This window comes from Rana temporaria, chromosome 3 (genome assembly GCF_905171775.1).
Source record: "Rana temporaria chromosome 3, aRanTem1.1, whole genome shotgun sequence".
NCBI lineage: Eukaryota > Metazoa > Chordata > Amphibia > Anura > Ranidae > Rana > Rana temporaria.
Window position 1 is genome coordinate 245,088,934 of NC_053491.1, and position 20,148 is coordinate 245,109,081.

General features: G+C 41.2%; 1 protein-coding gene across 2 annotated transcripts in view; it reads left to right on the plus strand.

The window, feature by feature from the left end:
- ERGIC1 (endoplasmic reticulum-golgi intermediate compartment 1) overlaps nt 1-20,148 on the plus strand; it is a 147,509-nt gene that overhangs the window by 83,994 nt on the left and 43,367 nt on the right. For both annotated transcript variants that reach the window (XM_040344545.1, XM_040344544.1), the window contains exons 4-6: nt 12,211-12,305; nt 13,358-13,482; nt 17,370-17,474. In XM_040344545.1, coding sequence (XP_040200479.1) covers nt 12,211-12,305; nt 13,358-13,482; nt 17,370-17,474 — 325 coding nt within the window. The remainder of the gene's footprint in view (nt 1-12,210; nt 12,306-13,357; nt 13,483-17,369; nt 17,475-20,148) is intronic.

Sequence of the window (20,148 nt, forward strand, 5' to 3'; positions counted from 1 at the left end):
GGTCAACAATATAAAATATGTAATATTACATATACAGTATGTGAGCTACATTTGTTTCCTTTTCAACTTGAATTTGAACTTGCCGACCTCCCACAGTACATTTACTGCGGGTCGGTGGCATCTTCAGGCAAACGACGTACCTGTATGGAATTTTGCCTGTACAAACACAGGGCGACGATGCGCTGTCGCAGTGGAATGTAGATCCCAATGCTTGGGCCCGATGATCATGTGATCGCAATGTCAACAAAGCTGTTATGAATCATTATGGTTCATAACAGCTTTGCTTTCTTTGGTTTTAATCTGCGATTGGCCCCCAGCTATCACATGGTACCTGGGCCAATCGCAGCACCCTGTACTGATAGCTGAAGCCAATCACAGCTCACTAATAGTCGCATCATATTTTGTGGACTCTAAGGCCCTGTACACACGAAGGACCGTTCTCATCGGTTAACCGATGAAGCTGACAGATGGTCTGATGTGCCTACACACCATCAGTTAAAAAAACGATTGAGTCCAACGCGGTGACGTAAAACGCGACGACGTGCAGAGAAAAATTAAGTTCAATGCTTCCAAGCATGCGTCGACTTGATTCGGAGCATGCGCAGGTTTTTAACCGATGCTTTTGCGTACTAACCACCGGTTTTGACCTATCGGTTAGGCCTCCATCATTTCAATTTTAAAGACAGTTCTCTTTTTTTGGACCGAAGGACAACTGATCGATGGGGCCCACACACGGTCGGTTTGGACCGATGAAACTGAACTTCAGTCCGTTTTCATCGGTTTTGTCCGATCGTGTGTACAGGGCCTTACTTTCCTACAGACTAAATCATGTAAACTTGTTGATTTGAAATGTAGCACAATATATTTGGGCTTAAATTTATGATGAAATTAGATTTGATTGGATATGCTTTATGACCAATTAGAAATAATTACATTTTTTCAATTTTTTGTTTTTCATTTTATATTTAAAAAAATGAAAAACCCAGTGTTTTTTTTATTTTTTATTTAAAAATAAATAAATAAAAATGTCACTTGTGTACAGTATCGTATGCCTGTGCAATTTCCATTTAAAGTAGCCGCAGTGCTGAATATCAAAAAAATGCCCTAGTTATGAAAGGGGCAAAACCTTCCAGGCCTTAAAGGGGTTGGAAAGGTACAATTTTTTTCCCCTAAATAGCTTCCTTTACCTCAAGCCTCGTACACACGATCAGTTCATCCGATGAGAACGGTCTGAAGGACCGTTGTCATAGGTTAACCGATAAAGCTGACTGATGGTCCGTCGTGGCCACACACCATCGGTTAAATAACTGATCGTGTCGGAACGCGGTGACGTAAAACACAACGACGTGCTGAAAAAAAATGAAGTTCAATGCTCCCAAGCATGCGTCGACTTGATTCTGAGCATGCGTGGATTTTTAAAGCAAGTTGGCTTTTTTAACAGATGGTTAAATAACCTATGGGGCCCACACACGATCGGTTTTGACCGATGAAAATGGTCCATCAGACCGTTGTCCTCTGGTTAACCTATCGTGTGTACGAGGCCTCAGTGTAGCAAGATATCAGACAGGTTAAGCACCTTGGATCCTAGGCCCAGGTTGTATACAACACTTTGGCTTTTCTTCAAGATGGTACATCTTGCAATGGTATATTGAATGAGGCAACCATCCCTATAACGCTTTCCCTGGTGGAGATTCGTGTGGGGGCCATCAGTATTGCATGCGATTGTGATCTCCTGTAACAAGAGATCATTTTTAGCTGGTAAGAGGCAGTGTTTTATCAAGGTGGAGGATCTTTTCTATCCCCACTTTTCTGGATGCTGTGGATTTCATCTTTCACTTGGAGATTTAGAGCCTGAATATTCATTATATTTTGGGACTTTATCCATTTATGGATCATATCACTTTATGATGGACTGTATGTGACTTCACGGATCACTCGTTCACTCTACACATTAAGATTGATTTATATTTATGTGTTTAACTTATGTTAAACTTTATATAACTGTATATAATTTTTATGCATGTGTTGACGTTTCACTTATAGGTTCATCCTATTTATCACAATTTTTTTTTATTAGCGCAGCTTTTTTTTACTAATTTTCATACTGGTCCGTGTTCACTTGCCATATTGAGTCAGGTTCAGGGCACAGTTGGGTAGCCTGGGCCTTATTGGGTGTTTAAAGTGGATAGATGAAAATAACTCTTTATGTTCAGTTCAGGTGACGCCTTAACCAGCTGGACTGGCCAAACTTTTTTCTGTGCGTCAAATATTTATCCCACTGTTCAATCCAACCAAGCAACTTAATGATGTTTTATGATCAATCAATTCACCAGGAAACAAATTGCCTATCATTTTAATAAAAGTCAATCAGAAGGTGATAACTAATGCCCTAAAAACAAATCTTTTTTTAACAATTTGCTTAAAGGGGTAGTAAACCCTTGTGTTTTTTACCTTAATTCATCCTAAACACCTTGCAGTATCCAGCCCCCAGCCCCCGTTTTACTTACCTGAGCCCTGAATGTCCATGGGCGTGATCCCGCGTCACTCTCCCCACGGCTTCTTGGCTCTTCATTGGATATATTGATAGCCGCGCAGCCATTGGCTCCCGCTGCTGTCAATCAAATCCAGTGACGTGGCCGCCGGGGGACGGGGCCGAGTCATACACTCGTCGGCTATGAACACCGAGTGTATGACACTGGAGCACGCCCGCAAGGAACCCCCTCTGGGAATCTCTCTCCAAGAGGGTTAATCTGATGCGGGGAGGAGCCGTGGGACCCCAGAAGAGGACGATTGGGGCCACTCTGTGTAAAACAAATTGCACAGTGGCGGCAAGTATGACATGTTTGTGAAAAAAAACTGAACCCATAGTATCCCTTTAACGGAACATGATGCAGATAATGTTGGACTGAAATGTCAAGACAAACAATTTCTGCTTTCATTAAAATAAATCTAGTTTTCCAATGTACACTAATCAGATCAGACTCCATGCACACAGGACTTGTCTTGCGTAGGCAATAGTCTCATCACTTCAGAATCTTGATACTTTCTGCCATTTCTTTCCGCTATTGACTTTTATTTTCTGATGCATTCATTCTTATGATATGTTTCACTGACGTTTTCTCTGTGACCCAGTTTCTTGATTCTTAATCACCTTTGTGAGTAATGATTGGAACGCTTCAACTTTACCCACCCAAATTTTTCTGTTCCAAAATAGCAGTGCGCACTTTATCCAGCCTGCTTTGATATTACATAATTGTTTTTTATTAATGGCGTCAATTAACATCTACACACCGGTCTGCCAAACAAAATGAACAAAGTAGATTTCCACTACGTTAAACTCACTCCAGCCGTTCTTAAAGTGAACCTTCAGTCATTTTTTTCATCTTTCCATCTATTAAATCTTCTGCCCTTCTTGTTTTAACTTTTGCTAGAAAAACTTTTTTTTTTTTTTTTGGCAGTAAATACCTTTATACAGGCATACCCCACTTTTAAGTACACAATGGGGTTTATTTACTATTGCTGGAGAATGCAATATCAGGCTCACTCCTGCATAGAAACCAATGAGTTTCCAGATTTTATTACCAGGCTTACTTGAACAAGCTGGGGTAAGAAGCTCATTGTTTTTTTTGTTTATGTAGAAGTGAGCCTGATTTTGCTCTCCAGCGATGGTAAATAATCCCCATTGTGTATTTAAAAGTGGGGTATGTCTGTATTGTTTGATAATAAGCCTAGGCTTATGATATCATGCACAACTCTCTCGCTCACTCTTGTGAGTTTGCCAGGAAGGGAGAGGGGTGAGTCATAGGAAACCAATGAGAGCTGCAGAGCTGGAGGTGTGTCTGTGTAAATCCAGGAAGTGAACAGGCAGCAGCTTCAGCTGCCCACAGTTAAAATGGATGCAGCCAGACTCAGTGGAGGGAGATTTCTGCAGCATATTTGGCCAGTACAGAATCACAGTATATATAAAATAAGTGGTTGGAGGGAAGCTTCAGAATGGCAAAGATGTTTTTATTACAACTTGTGTAAACAGACTGCAGTTCCTCTTTAAATGTGGAAGGAATTAATATTTGGTCTACTGGTTCTATACGCATTAAGATATTTATCTGCAAATTCCCACTCTTTAGCATAGTACAACAATAAACTGTGTTGTTGTGGAATAAATTTACATTTAACATGTTATACCAGTAAAAATGTAGCTAACCGGTTTCATAAATGTCAGTTCTATGTCACTGGTATTGTTCTGTGTAATTTGTTTTCAGTCTCTGCACATATTCAGCATTCACATACACAAGATGGTTATACTTGTGCTGATAACTGTCCTTGCAGTATAAAATGATCACAATGTATAAAAATATCATTCATAATGTGATAACAATAGTAGGAATCAAATGCCTGTTATTGATTACTAATTGTACATCAAAAATGGTTTTCTGTGGTCAGCAATCACAGCAGACCCTTCTTATACATATTTTCTTTAACATCTATTAAAACTATTTTGTCCGTAGGCTGGCCATATACGGTTAGAATCTCGGCCAGTTCAGAAGGAACCGGCCGAGAGTCGAACTATTATGGGGCAGATCGAGCGATCTACTTGGGTACAACCAGCCTGCTGGATTGGCTTAGAGTATCGCAAATGGCTGCTATAGGCGCTGGCTGTATTCACTGTCTTTTTCCAGCTGGGACAGATCTAGCTCCCCGTCAGACAAAGACAATGGCCTGGCAGGAGGGATTCCCGCATTAACACTCTGATGGGGGGAATCAAGCTAATTCCTTATTTGCAACCCATTGTTGCAGGAAAGAAATTTGCAACATGTATGGCCAGAGTTAGTGCTGCTAAATGAGGTCGCAGCTACAGTGGGGAAAATATTGGGCCAAATTCTCAAACGCCGCCTAACTTAACTTTCAGCAGTTAAGTTACACAGGCGTTGAATTTCTACCTAAGTGCCCGATCCACAAAGCACTTACCTAGAAATTTCAGGCCGTGTAACTTAAGTGCCTCCGTCGCAAGGCGGTCCTCCTCTCCGGGGGGCAATTACAAATTAAATGAGGCGCGCTCCGGCCGTACTGCACATGCGTGTGATGTAATTTTCCCGACGTGCATCGCGCGAACGTAATTTACGCCGGGCTTTGTGGATTGCGACGGGTGAAAAAAAAAATACGCGCCGGAGAAAAAAATTCAAATTTAAAAAAAAATCGCGGCGATCGGAAAAAAGGTCTGGTTTTACATGGTGTACTAACTTTACACATTGTAAAACCAGCCCTAATTTAACGCGTGCAAATCGTAACTTATGCAGAAAACACAAAGCTTAAATGCTTTGTGGATCTGCTTAAGTACTCATTTGCATACGCTAGCCGGCATTTCGACTCGAAATGCCCCCAGCGGCGGATGCGGTACTGCATCCTAAGATCTGACAGTGTAAGTGTCTTACAGATGTTGGATCTTCTGCCTAACTTTGGAAAAATCCTTTTGAGGATCGTTTCCAAAGTTAGCCACAGGGATACGCAGGCTGAACAGCAGTTCCGCCTGCGTATCTCTTTTGTGGATTTGGCCCATTATTTCCCCACTTACAAAGAAATTAAGGATCTATCATTTTTATCATAGGTGTATATTTTTTTTTTTTTTTTTTTTTTTTCAATTTAATCTTTATTTTATTTTTAAACAAGTAAGCAAGATACATTTCCTAAACATCATACATAATCTGATATCCATCTCTATCTGCTAAATATTATTCCATAGTATACGATACACTATTGATATATTTAATAACCTCCTTCCCCCCTGAAACCTTACTGGTATTACTTCAAATCTGATCCCTTAATCCTTACTCAACACACAGCTGGACCGCAAACCCCCCCCCCCCCTCCTCCCAGACCCGCACCTCGGACTATTTTATATTTACACTGTATCCAAAACCTTTCTTCATTTCATGTGTAGGTGTATTTTAAATGAGACAGAATATCAACCAAAAATCCAGAAACTGCATTAAAAACAAATGCTGCAGCTCAGTGAGTAAAATTAAGTATTTGATCTCCAAGCAAAAAATGACTCGGTACTTGTTGGAGAAACCCTTGTTGGCAAGCACAAGGTAAGACGTTTCTTGTAGATGGTTACAAGGCTTGCACACATCTCGGAAGGGATTTTGGTCCATTCTTCTTTACAGATCTTCTCTAAATCCTTAAGGTTTCTTGGCTGTATCTTGGCAACCCAAAGTTTCAGCTCTATCCATAAATTGTCTATAGGGATTAATATCTGGAGACTGACTAGGCCACTCTATGACCTTTAATGTGCTTCTTGAGCTACTCGTTTGTTGCCTTGGCAGTATGTTTTGGGTCATTGTCATGCTGAAGACCCATCCATGACCCATCTTCAGTGTTCTGGCATAGGGAAGAAGGTTTTCATCCATGATTTTATAATATATGGCCTCGTCCATTGGCTCCTCAATGTGGCAAAGTCGATATGTACCTTTTAGCAGAGAAACCGAAGTGTTGTAGCCACGCCCAACTCATTTCGTTAACGAGATGATGTCATCTATGACTAAACTAGTTGGGCTACGACGCTTCGTCATTACGCATGGTTGCTGACCGGGCGGTTGAGTTCGGTGCAGCCACACAGCCTGCTGCTTTTTGGGGAGCAAATGTATTTATTTTTTACTGCTGTTTGCAAGTTTTTTTAAACCTATTGTCCAAGGATTTGCTTGGTGTGCTTTCAGTTTGCAAGTTTTACGTGTTATTTTTTGAATAAATGTCTTTTATGGGTTATGTTATGGGCGTATTTGCTTTTTTTATTTTTAATCCTGCTGATGAACCATCCCTGACTGGATCACGTTTGGCGCTTGGGAGTTTTCCTTCATAAGGAGATGTATTGTGCATTTGACTATATTATATGGTGGTCCACAGGGTCCGGTAAGGGGCTTTAATACTTTGGTATCACCTGGTGGTGGAAGCACTTCAAATTCTGATTGTGGGTACACTGGTGGAGAAAGTGAATCGTGGATGTTTTTGTTTGCTTTGGACTTTCTTGTGTCACATATATTTTTTCCTTTTTAGCCCTTGTGAATGGACACTCATTTTACATATTTGGTGTGGTTTCTTTATACACGGTTTTTCACCTTATACGTTTGACTGTACATGTGCCTTTTTGAGGGGAACTCGTCATGTTTGGATGCTGACTATGACTCTAAGAACACTATATCCCTACAGTCAAGCACAGAGGTGGAAACCTAATGCTTTGGACAGGGCTGTGGAGTCGGAGTCGGAGTCAGGGGAAATTTTGGGTACCTGGAGTCGGAGTCGGCAAACAATGCACCGACTCCTACTAAATTTAGATAAAAAAAAGCAAGTTTAAATGTCCCAATTCACAAAAAGTTATAATTAATGACTTCTCTACTGTAAAAATAAAGACCAATGCATGAATAAAATAATAAAGTCTGACTTAAGAGCCTCTATGAAAGAGGATCTGGCAGAGGCAATTCTCTTCCTTAGAACTCTACATTGAATTGATTTGCATTTGCTAAGCCTATAACTACATTTCAAGATTAATATAAACCATTTCTAGGTTTTACAGATTTTGTTTTTGGTTCATTATAGATAAGCTTTGTTTTTGTTCTAAAACAACCAAATAATGTGGTTTGTATTTTTGAACTGGTAAAGATCCTGTTCCTGATGTTTATGCCTGCTGCTACTATCCAGCCACTTGATTGTTTTCATTGTGTTTGTCTTTTGCTTAAACTGTGCAATACAGTAGACTGTTGGCTTCCCAGCCAGTAGTCATGTGGTAGGTTGCGTTTCTTTCCCTCAAGGAATGTATAAAATACATTTGCATATTAATACAGAGGAGTCGGAAGTACATAAAACTGAGGAGTCGGAACATTTATCTACCGACTCCACAGCCCTAGCTTTGGAGCGGTTTCTCTCCTAAAGGTACAGATAGACTTTGCTGAATTGAGGGGCCAATAGACGGGGCCATGTATTGTAAAATCTTGGATGAAAACCTTCTTCCCTATGCCAGAACACTGAAGATGGGTCATGGGTGGGACTTTCAGCATGACATTGACTTAAAACATTCTGCCAATGCAACAAGGGAGTGGCTCAAGAAGAAGCACATTAAGGTCACGGAGCTGAAACTTTGAGTTGCCAAGCGACAGCTAAGAAACCGTAAGGATTTAGAGAAGATCTGTAAAGAGTGGACCAAAATCCCTCCTGAGATGTGTGCAAACCTGGTAAAAAACTAAAAGAAACGTTTTACCTTTGTGCTTGCCAACAAGGGTTTCTCTGAGTACGAAGTCATGTTTTTGCTTGGGGATCAAATACTTAATACACCCACTGAACTGCAACTCCATTTATATTGTGTTTTTTCTGGATTTTTGGTTGATATTCCGTCTATCATTTTAAAATACACCTATGATAAAAATTATTATAGACGCTTTATTTCTTTGTAAGTGGGCAAACTTGCAACATCTGCAGAGGAGAAAATAATTCCCCCTCCCCCAAACTTGCAACATCTGCAGGGGATCAAATAATCCCCCCCCAAACTTACACCATCTGCAGGGGCTCAATTAATCCCCCCCCCCCCTGCATCGGCTGTTTCTTGGTTACTTTAAACAGAAGCTATAAGAGGCAGAGTTATATTTTACCATAATGGCACTAATGGTCAAGTACCACTGCCTAGGACAGCGAGTTAGATGGCGTAACACTGAAAATGGTCAGCACTAAAAGCTGCTGAATACAAAGGTCAGACAGCAAGCTTACTCTGCAGTGTCTTTTAGTAGTGAGGAGTTTTTCTACATGCTGTTGAACTTTTTGTGATGAATTATTCCTGGTACACACTATCGTGTGTGTTTTTTGTTTTTTTTTCCGTTGAACCCAGCAGGGTGAATAAAAAAATACTGAGGTGCTTAGGAGCCACTGTACTGACAGTCCGATATTGGTACAGAGATCTCAGCTGAGCTATTATGTTCTGTACGTTATTGTCCCAGAACACACCGGTCAGCGCTGGCAGCCATTCGTTCCCCAAGCTGTTCGGCTGGCTTCTGTCTGACAGGCTGGTGTACACACAGGCTGAATGTCGTGGATTTCTGACTGAAACTGGCCAATATTTGGCCCGTGTGTACAGGGTTTTAGAATTTAGGAAGGAGTGCTGAAGGGAGAAAGTGGATTTACAATACAGAGACCTCTGCTGATTAGGGACAGAATGCAGGGTTTCAGTAAACGCTCTTAATACAAATTTTGTGGCTTTTTGATTCATGTGTGGTCTATCAGGTGGCAACAGGCTCTCTTTTTAAAGCGGTGGTTCTCAACTCCTGTCCTCAGGACCCACTAACAGGCCAGATTTGAAGTATTACCTTGGGGAGATGCAGACTAGAATACTTCAATCACTGAGCAGCAAATGCTATCGCCTGTGACGTATTTCAGTGATCTTGCAAACCTGGCCTGTCGGTGGGCCTGAGCACAGGAGTTGAGAACCACTGCTTTAAAGTGTGTGTGTGTGTGTGTGTGTGTGTGTGTGTGTAAAAATGCAAGTACACAATAATGCCTATTTGTCAGGCATCCAATGAGTTCTTGACCTTCTGTTTCACTGACGACACAGAGATTCTGCTTCACTGAAATCCAAAGCTGTGTTTTAACCTCTGTCTAGCTAACTCCTAAATGACGGAGCACTTCTCTCTCTTCATTTCTATAACCTAAGGGGGGGAGTGTTCTGTAGTTCATCAGTCTTGGCAAGTGTAAAAATTTTAGGGTGCCACAGGTCAGTGCAAATTCAGTAAATGATAATTAAAGGAACACTAAATATTTGTTTTTCTATTGGATCAATTGATTGCTGTAAGCTAGAGCATTTAAATATCACTTACCTCATTTTTTCTTTTGACCTCCAAAATACAGTAATCCAGGTTTGAAAATGCCATTTCCTGTCACTCCTCTTCTTGCTTTCCACCAGCATCTGAGCCGTTTTGCATGGTGGAAAGCAGAATGTGCTCACCCCCTCCCTATGACTACAGCCCTGCGTGAAGATGCTCTCTTATCCCTCACAGGCATGGAGGCTAAGCCTAATGGGAACTGTAGTTCCCATTAGGCAGTGATGTAGCAAGAATGAATGCGCACCGCAAACCAGGAAGTCAGTGAGAATAATGATTCAGGAATGACGGAGGTGAATAAAACGGCTCAATTTCAACAGTTATCAAACTAGTTATAATGCAAAACATTACTTTTTACTTTATCAGCTACTGTCAGACTTTAATTTAAGAGGAAAATATTTTTGTCTTTACAACCCCTTTAATCTTGGTGAAAAGTCGCAAGACAGACACATTTTGGGGGCTTATTCTCCCCCTTTTAATAGGGTTGTCCATGTATTTGTACTTTTTAGTGACTCGTGTATAAGGTCTTCTATTGATGCAAACTTTTATCCAATGTTTAGTAAACCATATTTATGCACAGTTCACAATTTTTAGATACAGGCGGTCCCCAATTACAAACAAGGTTTGTTCTGTTTGAATCTCATTTGTAAGTCGGAATAGGTACATTTTGTAAGTTCCAGCCAAAAAACTATTTTTAAGCTTTTTGGATAGCATAGCGAAGGTTAACACCCCTGTAACATTTGTTTTGCTGTCCGTGCCCATCTTTAGAAGATTTCACCTCACTTTCTGCCCCAATGACAATTGGATTTTGAAAATGTTAGGTTGTTGTGAAAACAAGGATTGATGATAAAGCTTTAGTGGACTCCTTTTTCCCATAATAACACTTACAGAAGAGAATTTCCCTTCCTAGGGGTAGATTTCCTCTCACTTCCCGTTGTCTCCTTCCGTTTGTAAGTAGGAGTCGTTTCCTGATCAGTACCCCTGAGCAGTGATTTTCTCTTTCAGGAGCCGTTTGTAACTTGGGGACCACCTGTATTCTTATATGATTTTGTGTCGTCTTGCCCCCAAACGCATTGAATTTGCCTTCTGACTTTTTCCAAGATTAAGTATTATTAGACTTTCATGCTTTCGTATAATTCTGAAATGTTTTTTAAGTGGATTAAAATGGGGCATGTGCATTGAACTGCCAAAGCTTTATATAGACATAGAAAACTTGGGGCCAGTTAAGAATATAAATGTTGAATTCAGTCACATGGAGACCTGAGCTAAAATGATGAACATCTGGCCAAATAAGACTCTGGACCACATTTTATAATCTCAAATGAGTATCTCCCCCCCCCCCCCCCCAAATGCCTCCATTTGCTTTTTAACTACAGTATTCTCTTAATTTTCAACATTTTTCATATTTTGAGATTGTTGAACTTTGAGACTAAATCGCACATGATCCTAGAGCTGTTGTAAGCTCTGTCACGCTACAGACCTTCAGACTGTGTAAGCCATAGTGGATTTCCTCATGAATGTTGACAATCGTCTTTCTGTGGATTAGGGCTGGTGAACATGGCTATACTCGGCTCTTTCCCACCTTGGTCATCTTTGTTAAAAAAAAGTAGATAGAGAACCATTTTCTGTTCCAACGCTCTTTTTGCTGTGTGCACACCCATCTTCATAAACTAATATCAATATGATATGGGCAAAAAACCTTGAAGGTTCAACTTTTAATGATTATCTCCTAATATCCTACTAAAAATATATATATATATACATATATATATATATATATATATATATATATATATATATATATATATATATATATATATATATATATCATTTTTTATTAACAAATTTTGCAATAGTGTCAGCCTTTTGATTTTCTCTAATCCTACACAGTATTTGCAGTTTTGATGTAATGGCATTCCTGGTCACCACTACCTCTTTGGACTTGGAGCACACTTGTCATTGTCACCTCAACCATTAACCTCCTGGTTGCTAGTAGATATATCCTGCTGCACTACTATATATCCTCATCATCTAGTAAAGAATGTAAATGGTTCTAAACCGATGCAAGCATTGTTATCTGACTCCATGTCTATTGATCGTGATCTTGCCCAACAAGACCTTATTCTTCAGTGGCCCTAGCCATTACTTGGTAAAAAGCACTATCTTCAGGTTGTTAATATTTGCAGGTTGCCCATTTAAATCCAGGACATGGGTGAGCAGGCAGCCCACACATCTGTGTTCTAGGTAGGCATATTTAATTTAAATGCTTGTATCTGTTTAGAATGGTTTATATTACTACTGAGTATAAAACAAACTCTTCCAATTGGTCTAATCTGTAATGTTTTGTTTTCTCTTGCAGTGTTAATGAACTATATGTAGATGATCCTGATAAGGAGAGTGGGGGTAAAATAGATGTAAGACTGAACATCAGCCTGCCCAACCTCAACTGTGACTGTAAGTATTTTGCCATTAAAGTCTAATGAATGGTTTGGGGCTTCTCTGCAGACTTCTAAATAATTATTCCAGGCAAGATAGGAAGCCTTTTCAACTAAACCATTTAAGCTGGTCATAGATGGTTAGAATCTTGGCCAGTTCAGCAGGATCTGGCTGAGATTCTAACCATGTATGGGCAGGCTGAATGTACCCAAGTTGATCGATTGATCAACTTTGGTACATCCAACCTGCCAGACTTTTCATGCCATTACCGCTAGCGGCTGTTATAACCACTATTATTCACTGTGTTCTCTCTCTCAAACTCTCACACACACCCGCCAGGAGAACAAAATGGGATGGGAGAGAGGGATTTCCCCCATCAACACGCTCAGTGTTTGTTTTTTATTTTTTTATTTTCTTTCTTTCTTTCTTGCAACCACGGGTCTGTGGCCGGCTTTGCTTTACCATCTTGAGTGCATGAATATCATCAGTCTTGAATTAGGCTTTGATAAAACCCACAACCCTTAAAACTACTGTTTGTGTACAGGTGGGATCTAAAGGGCTGTACACACGATCGGATATTCCAACAACAATTGTTGGAATTTTCGACAACAAATTTTGGCTGTGCATGCTCTCAAATTGTCCGACAACAAATGTGTTACGTCAGGTTATCCGATCGTTTGTATACACAAACCCGTCGGACTAAGTCCAAAGTACAAACACTCATACTCCAAACCAATGCTAAACATCAGACAACAATAGCAGAAGTTGCCCAAAGGGTGGCGGTAAAGAGCTGGAAAACCACGTAGTTTGGTGTATGTTGGCTGAAAATGTTCTGCCGTCTGTATGCACAACAAGTTCACGGACAACGCCCTTCGGACAAAAATCCACGGATTTGTCCGATCGTGTGTATGAGGCTTTATACAGGCTAATGAGCTGACACTTAAATGGCTAAAGCGTCACTGTTCCTGTGATTGACGTTTTGTACACATGGAGAGGGAGAGACTGACTTGTTGTCTAAATGTCATTGGTTTGGTTTTTCTATGTAACTTTGTATTTATATTGTTTTTCAGTAGTGGGCCTGGATATTCAGGATGAAATGGGCAGACATGAAGTTGGACATATTGATAATTCCATGAAGATTCCCCTCAATAATGGCAATGGCTGCCGGTTTGAAGGACAGTTTACTATAAACAAGGTAAGCTGCTTCTGTCTCTAGTGGTTGTTTTCATATATTTATCTTGCAAACACGTTGTTTGCATACCTTGCACAGAGTTTGCATGTTCTCCCTGTTTCTGAGTAAGTAGGCTAATTGGCCCCAGTATGTGTGTATATATGAATGTGAGTTGGGGACCTTGGATTGTAAGCTTGTTGAGGGCAGGGATTCCTCTATCTAAGGAACTATCTATCTACTTATACACACAGTTGTGCTGATAAGTTCATATACCCTACATACCCTGGCAGAATTTGATTTCCTGTCCATTTTTCAGAGATATGAATAACGCAAAAACATTTCTTTCACTCATGGTTAGTGTTTGGCTGAAGCCATTTATTGATCAACTGTGTGTGCTCCTTTTTTAAATCATAATGACAACAGAAATGACCCTGATTAAAAGTTTTCAAGTTTAGATTTTGGCCTGATAACATACACACAAGTTGACACAAAGGGGTTTGAATGGCTATTAAAGGTAACCATCCTCACTTGTGATCTGTTTGCTTGTAATTAGTGTGTGTATAAAAGGTCAATGAGTTTCTGGACTCCTGACAGACCCTTGCATCTTTCATCCAGTGCTGCACTGACGTTTCTGGATTCTGAGTCATGGGGAAAGCAAAAGGATTGTCAAAGGATCTGCGGGAAAAGATAGTTGAACTGTATAAAACAGGAAAGGGATATAAAAAGATGTCCAAGGAATTGAGAATGCCAATCAGCAGTGTTCAAACTCTAATCAAGAAGTGAAAAATGAGGGGTTCTGTTGAAACCAAACCACAGTCAGGTACACTAACAAAAATTTTAGCCACAACTACCAGGAAAATTGTTCGGGATGCAAAGAAAAACCCACAAATAACTTCAGGTGAAATACAGGACTCTCTAAAAACATGTGGTGTGTCCATTTCAAGATACACAATAAGGATTCACTTGAAGAAAGGTGGGCTGCATGGCCAAGTTGCCAGAAGAAAGCCATTACTACGCAAATGCCACAAAGTATCCCACCTACAATATGTCAAACAGCACAGAGACAAGCCTCAAACCTTCTGGCACAAAGTCATTTGGAGTGATGAGACCAAAATTGAGCTTTTTGGCCACAACCATAAACGCTACATTTAGAGAGGAGTCAACAAGACCTAAGATGAAAGGTACACCATTCCTACTGTGAAACATGGAGGTGGATTGCTGATGTTTTGGGGATGTGTGAGTCACAAAAACAAGGGAAATTTGGTCAAAATTGATGGCAAGATGAATGCAGTATGTTGCCAAAAAATATTGGAGAAACATTTGCATTCATCAGCTAGGAAGCTGCGCATGAGACATACTTGAACATTCCAACATAACAATGATGCAAAACACAAGGCCAAGTCAACCTGTCATTGGTTACAGCAGAATAACGTGAAGGTTCTGGAGTGGCCATCCCAGTCTCCTGACCTCAATATTATTGAGCCACTCTGGGGAGATCTCAAACGTGCAGTTCATGCAAGACAGCCCAAGAATTTACAGGAACTGGAGGCTTTTTGCCAAGAGGAATGGGCAGCTTTACCATCTGAGAAGATAAAGAGCCTCACCACAAATACCACAAAAGACTTTATGCTGTCATTGATGTCGAATGGGGAAATACACAGTATTAAGAACTGGGGTATGTAAATATTTGATCAGGGTCATTTGGGTTTTTGTGTTATCATTCTCTCAAAAAAAAAAAAAAGAAATCATACATTTTGCCAGGGTATGTAAACTTATGAGCACAACTGTGTGTGTGTGTGTGTGTGTGTGTGTGTGTGTGTGTGTGTGTATATATGGATGTGTAACATTGGGGATCATTGGCACTCGTGGTAGATTTATTTTTCAGTGATTCAAGCCAGTCTGGAACTATATTTTAGAGCAGGGATCCTCAAACTACGGCCCTCCAGCTGTTGCGGAACTACACATCCCATGAGGCATTGTGAAACTCTGACATTCACAGACATGACTAGGCATGATGGGAATTGTAGTTCCTGAACAACTGGAGGGTCGTAGTTTGAAGACCCATGTTTTAGAGCATTTGAGCCCATTTTTATTAAAAGGCAAATAAAAGTCTAACAGGGTTCCCACGGAATGGTTCTTCTCCAGGAAATGCTAGCCTACCTGGGTCTTAAGCTCTTACTCAGCTTTATTTGCAGATCCTCTGCTCTTTATGCTGGTCTTACCGACCATGGGTGCTTCTGTGCCGCCACTTTACTCTAGCGCCCACGAGGCGTTTACTGCCTCTTGCAGTCACACACGTTCTGGCTGCCTCCTGCAGTCCCTCTGACTCCTGGAGAGTTAATGGGGGTCCTCCTGACTCCCCATGCACAGACCTCCTGTCTGTTGCTCCATTATAAGGGCTGTGCTCACCTGAGAACAAGTCTTGCTGGTCATCTACAAAACCTGGACACAGGATTGGAGATCCCATCCCACCCAAGATCATATGGAATCTCCAAACTAAAGAGCCCCATGCCGGAATACCAAAACCTGGGAAAGCAGTTTTCTCCAGTCCACATCTATGTGCACACCCTGTGTCCCCCAAACTACCAATTTTTACAGTGACGGCATCTCCTAATATATATAATGTGTGTGTCAAGCACTGCATAAATTGACAGCGCCATTGTAGGTACCTGTAATAAATAAATCAAAGCTTTTGCTATGTTTTTACACTTTTTTTATTTTTTTATTCTTCCAGCAGCAGGGCTCAGGTTCAATGCCACAACCCTGTCTTCTTACCATACTGGTTTAATTTACAAGCCATATAATTATACTATTAGTTAAAATTCTGCAGCAATTAGATGTTCTTGCATTCTCGACATAATCACCTTTTGAGTTCAAGTTCACATTTGTTGATGATGACATATGCGTAGGATGGTAAATTATGTATGGATGAGCTGCCTAGTATACGTAGCATTTGTATATAGGTTATGTGAAAGCCTATGGCATAATATGGGTGGGCCAACAACCGTAACAAAACAGCTTTACAACACCCTGTAGAAACTGCTAGTCTATGTTCTAATAGCTTGAAGAGTTGGCATGTTTACAAAACCATACATAATTCTCTCCAAGCATAAGTAAATACAACCCACTCTACCGGGGGAATCGTTTTATTCCTCGCACACATCTGCATATTTTGCTCAAAATTACTCTACTAATCTTTAAACTCCAACGCAATTATATATTTTCTGAAGCCAGAGAGACCCTGTTTAATAAAATCGTGGTAGTTGCAATTTGTTTATCACATGATATTTCAGCAACTGTTAATCAAATGCATATTCTAAGGAGACAAAAACGCTAACAAATATTTTTTTAGCGCTAACAGTATGATACCCAATTTGTAAAATATGAAAGGGGTTCTGTTGATTAAAAAGATATAAAAAAAGGAAAAAATATGATACCCAGAATTCTCTATAGGTGATGCTTTAAAGGTCTTTGAGTACAACCAGTCTGAGGGATTTTACATGCAATTATTTCTAGCAAGCGTTCTAGCCACTAGCAACAATCGATGTGTTCTCCCAGGAGGGATTGCCCTGTCTGCGTTGATGGGGGAGTTGAGCGATTTTTTTTTTCCCTGTCTTTCTTTCCTGGAACCCGTGTTTACAGGAAAGCAAATCGCTCCGTCTATGGCCAGCTTTACTCTTTCCAAAACTGAACTATTTGCCTTTAAATATACTTTAAGGCATAGTTGACACTGTACTGCCTAGAGAGGTGCATTTACTGATTAAGTGGCTATTCTATGTGCCTTTATGCCTTAGAAAATTACGTTTTTTTTTTATTATTACAAATCCATAAAGAAAATAGATAGCAGTCTATGCTAATAAGGTGTTTAAATCTGTCATTTTAATATTGCTTAATCATGTCTTTGTTATTAGGTGCCTGGAAACTTCCATGTGTCCACACACAGTGCTACAGCTCAGCCACAGAACCCTGACATGAGTCACTTCATTCACAAGCTAAGTTTTGGTGACACTTTACAGGTTAGTATGTTGTATAAACTCAAAACTGGTAATTAAATTAATTTATTGTAAATTGCTGGTTCAAGAAAGGGTGCTCCTTTTAAAAAGTCCTATTCATCTGTCATGGTTTGCCATCTCATTTTTCCCCATGATTCAGACTCATGATGCCACCACAGTAGTGTGACGGAGAAAACATATTAAAGCGGAGGTCCACCCTAAAAAGAAAAAAAAAAAATGACACAGGCTCCAAAAAATTACAACATTTTTTATTTTTATTTTTTATACTAAACAGAAATGGCTGTTGCTAGGCAGATCGTCCTAATCTGCCACTTCCAATTCCGCGGTGATAGTCTCTCTTCTCCTCGCGTTGTCTTCTGGGACCTGTGTGTGTCCCCATGAGAACAGCTGCCCAATCACAAAGCACCGCGTGACTCACGCATGCCCAGTAGTAAACGCGCAGTGAAGCCGCAAGGCTTCACTGCCTGTTTCCCTTCCTTCGGATGGTGCCGCCGCCACCTGTTATGAGGGACGGATCGGCATTGGGTGGCCAACACCGCGGGCACCCTGGATAGGTAAGTGTGCTGATTAAAAGTCAGCAGCTACAGTGTTTGACATTTTATATTTTCAGTAAAGACACACAAACTGCACTTCTTGTCTGAATTCTGTGTGTAATGATAGCCAATGTTTGCTTGCTGTAGGATGGAAACCTTTTTGTTTTCCAATGTCTTGTTTGTATTCAAGTCGGCCATAGATGGTTCAACATTTGACCGGTTTACTAGGAACTGGCCGAATTTCCATCCATCTATGTGTAGGCTGGTTGTACTGACATTGATCAACTTCAGTACAACCAGGAGGACATTACCACTCTTAAAGTGGCCATACACTATGTAGCGCTACCCCCTCAGGAGCCACTGATTGATTTGGGATCAGCATATTAAGTGACCTCTATGTGTTGTCTAGGGGCGGAGGTAGTGAGTAGAGCAATAAGCGAATGTCCAATTCGTAGATAAGGTTTTCTGAATGCTTTATTTCTTGGCCCAACACGACCAACATCAATTGGCGTAAAATGAAGGTTGGATGGCCGCACTCCAAACCAAACAGGTGTCTTTATTTAAACGAACAGCAAAAAGATACCAGATCACAGCAACAGAAACAGGAGGATAACCGACGTTTCGCACTGACTTAGTGCTTATTCATGGCTATCTCTAGCCATGAATAAGCACTAAGTCAGTGCGAAACATCGGTTATCCTCCTGTTTCTGTTGCTGTGATCTGGTATCTTTTTGCTGTTTGTTTAAATAAAGACAACCTGTTTGGTTTGGAGTGCGGCCATCCATCCTTCATTTTACGCCAATGCTTGCCTAGTGCACTGCCAGCACCCTTGGAATCCTACACCTGTGTATGACCCTATAGCAGACCCACCTTGAGCGGTGATTTTCCTTCTTCTACGACCAACATCAACTTGAGGTAGACAGAAAAGTTTGATGAAGTAAAGGAACTTTGCGGTATCAGGCCTTGGATAGAAGGAAAGCAATCCTGCTTTCTGCAGTAATACAGTTCATCGCCACTCTAGCCAGAGTGGGTGAAGTGCCCCCAGACAGACCTCTGCCACAGGCCTGGCAGCCAGAGTGCCACTTTAAGGTTGCTGAGAAACGGGCCTCTGCCACAGACTTGGCTCTGATTAGATTAGGATGCCAGATGAAACCTCTGCCACAGGCTCAATGCTGACAATGTGAACAGCAGAGCGAATCCTCCCAATAAATCACGTCAGGGTCACCGGTTGACAGTGTGAGTGTACCTGTCAATGCTCCGGTCACCAGATCCACGATGGTTCGTTCAAGCCCTTTTGGATAACCTGACTCCGGGTTCTCCTCAAGCCGATCCCCCACCGAACGGCATACTGCCCGAGATCTCCTCAGTAGAAGGGAGACCCATTAAGTCACTGGGGCCCCTTTGTGGCATCAGTGGCTCCAGGCCAGTAGGGCCCAGAGTCTGGAACTCCGCGTTGCGCGCGACCCCAGACCAGGTAGGCCATAGTGGTGGGGCCCGCGATGTGCGCACACCCTAAAGGTGGGTGCCGCACCTGGAACCCGCAAAGAACCAAGAACAATGGACTCCGCCACAGAAATACCCACGCACAGCGAGGCTCAACTCCTCTCATTGGCTGCTGGGAAGAAGTTGCTCCGCCTGGATCCCCTCTGGTGCCATCTGCCGTCCAAAGATGAAACCGTATCTCTGGACACACAGACTGACCCACAGGACAATCCAGAATTTGGCGACAGCCAAATTTAACACAATCAGGAATGAGAGCAACTTACCTCTCTCATTCTCCCACTAACTTTAGCGTAGTGCCCTTACTGAAAGTAAAGGGGGCGCTACAACTAGAATTATGTTTCACAATTTTTGTTCGATTTTGTAATCATTAGTGTGGTCAAATCGATGTTCACTTATAACCGCAGTGATGACAAAATACGAAGGACAATTTTCCAAAACATAGGAATTCCAAACAGTAAGAGTCGGTTCACACTGGGACGACTTGGGATCCGACTTGAGGTCGCCTCAAGTCGTCCCAAGTCGCGCTGTCGAGAAAAACAATGTAAGTGAATGGGAGCGGTGTTAATACACACGACTCAAGTCGCTCCGACTTCAGAAGAGGTTCCTGTACTACTTCAATCCGACTTGTAGGCGATTTGTAC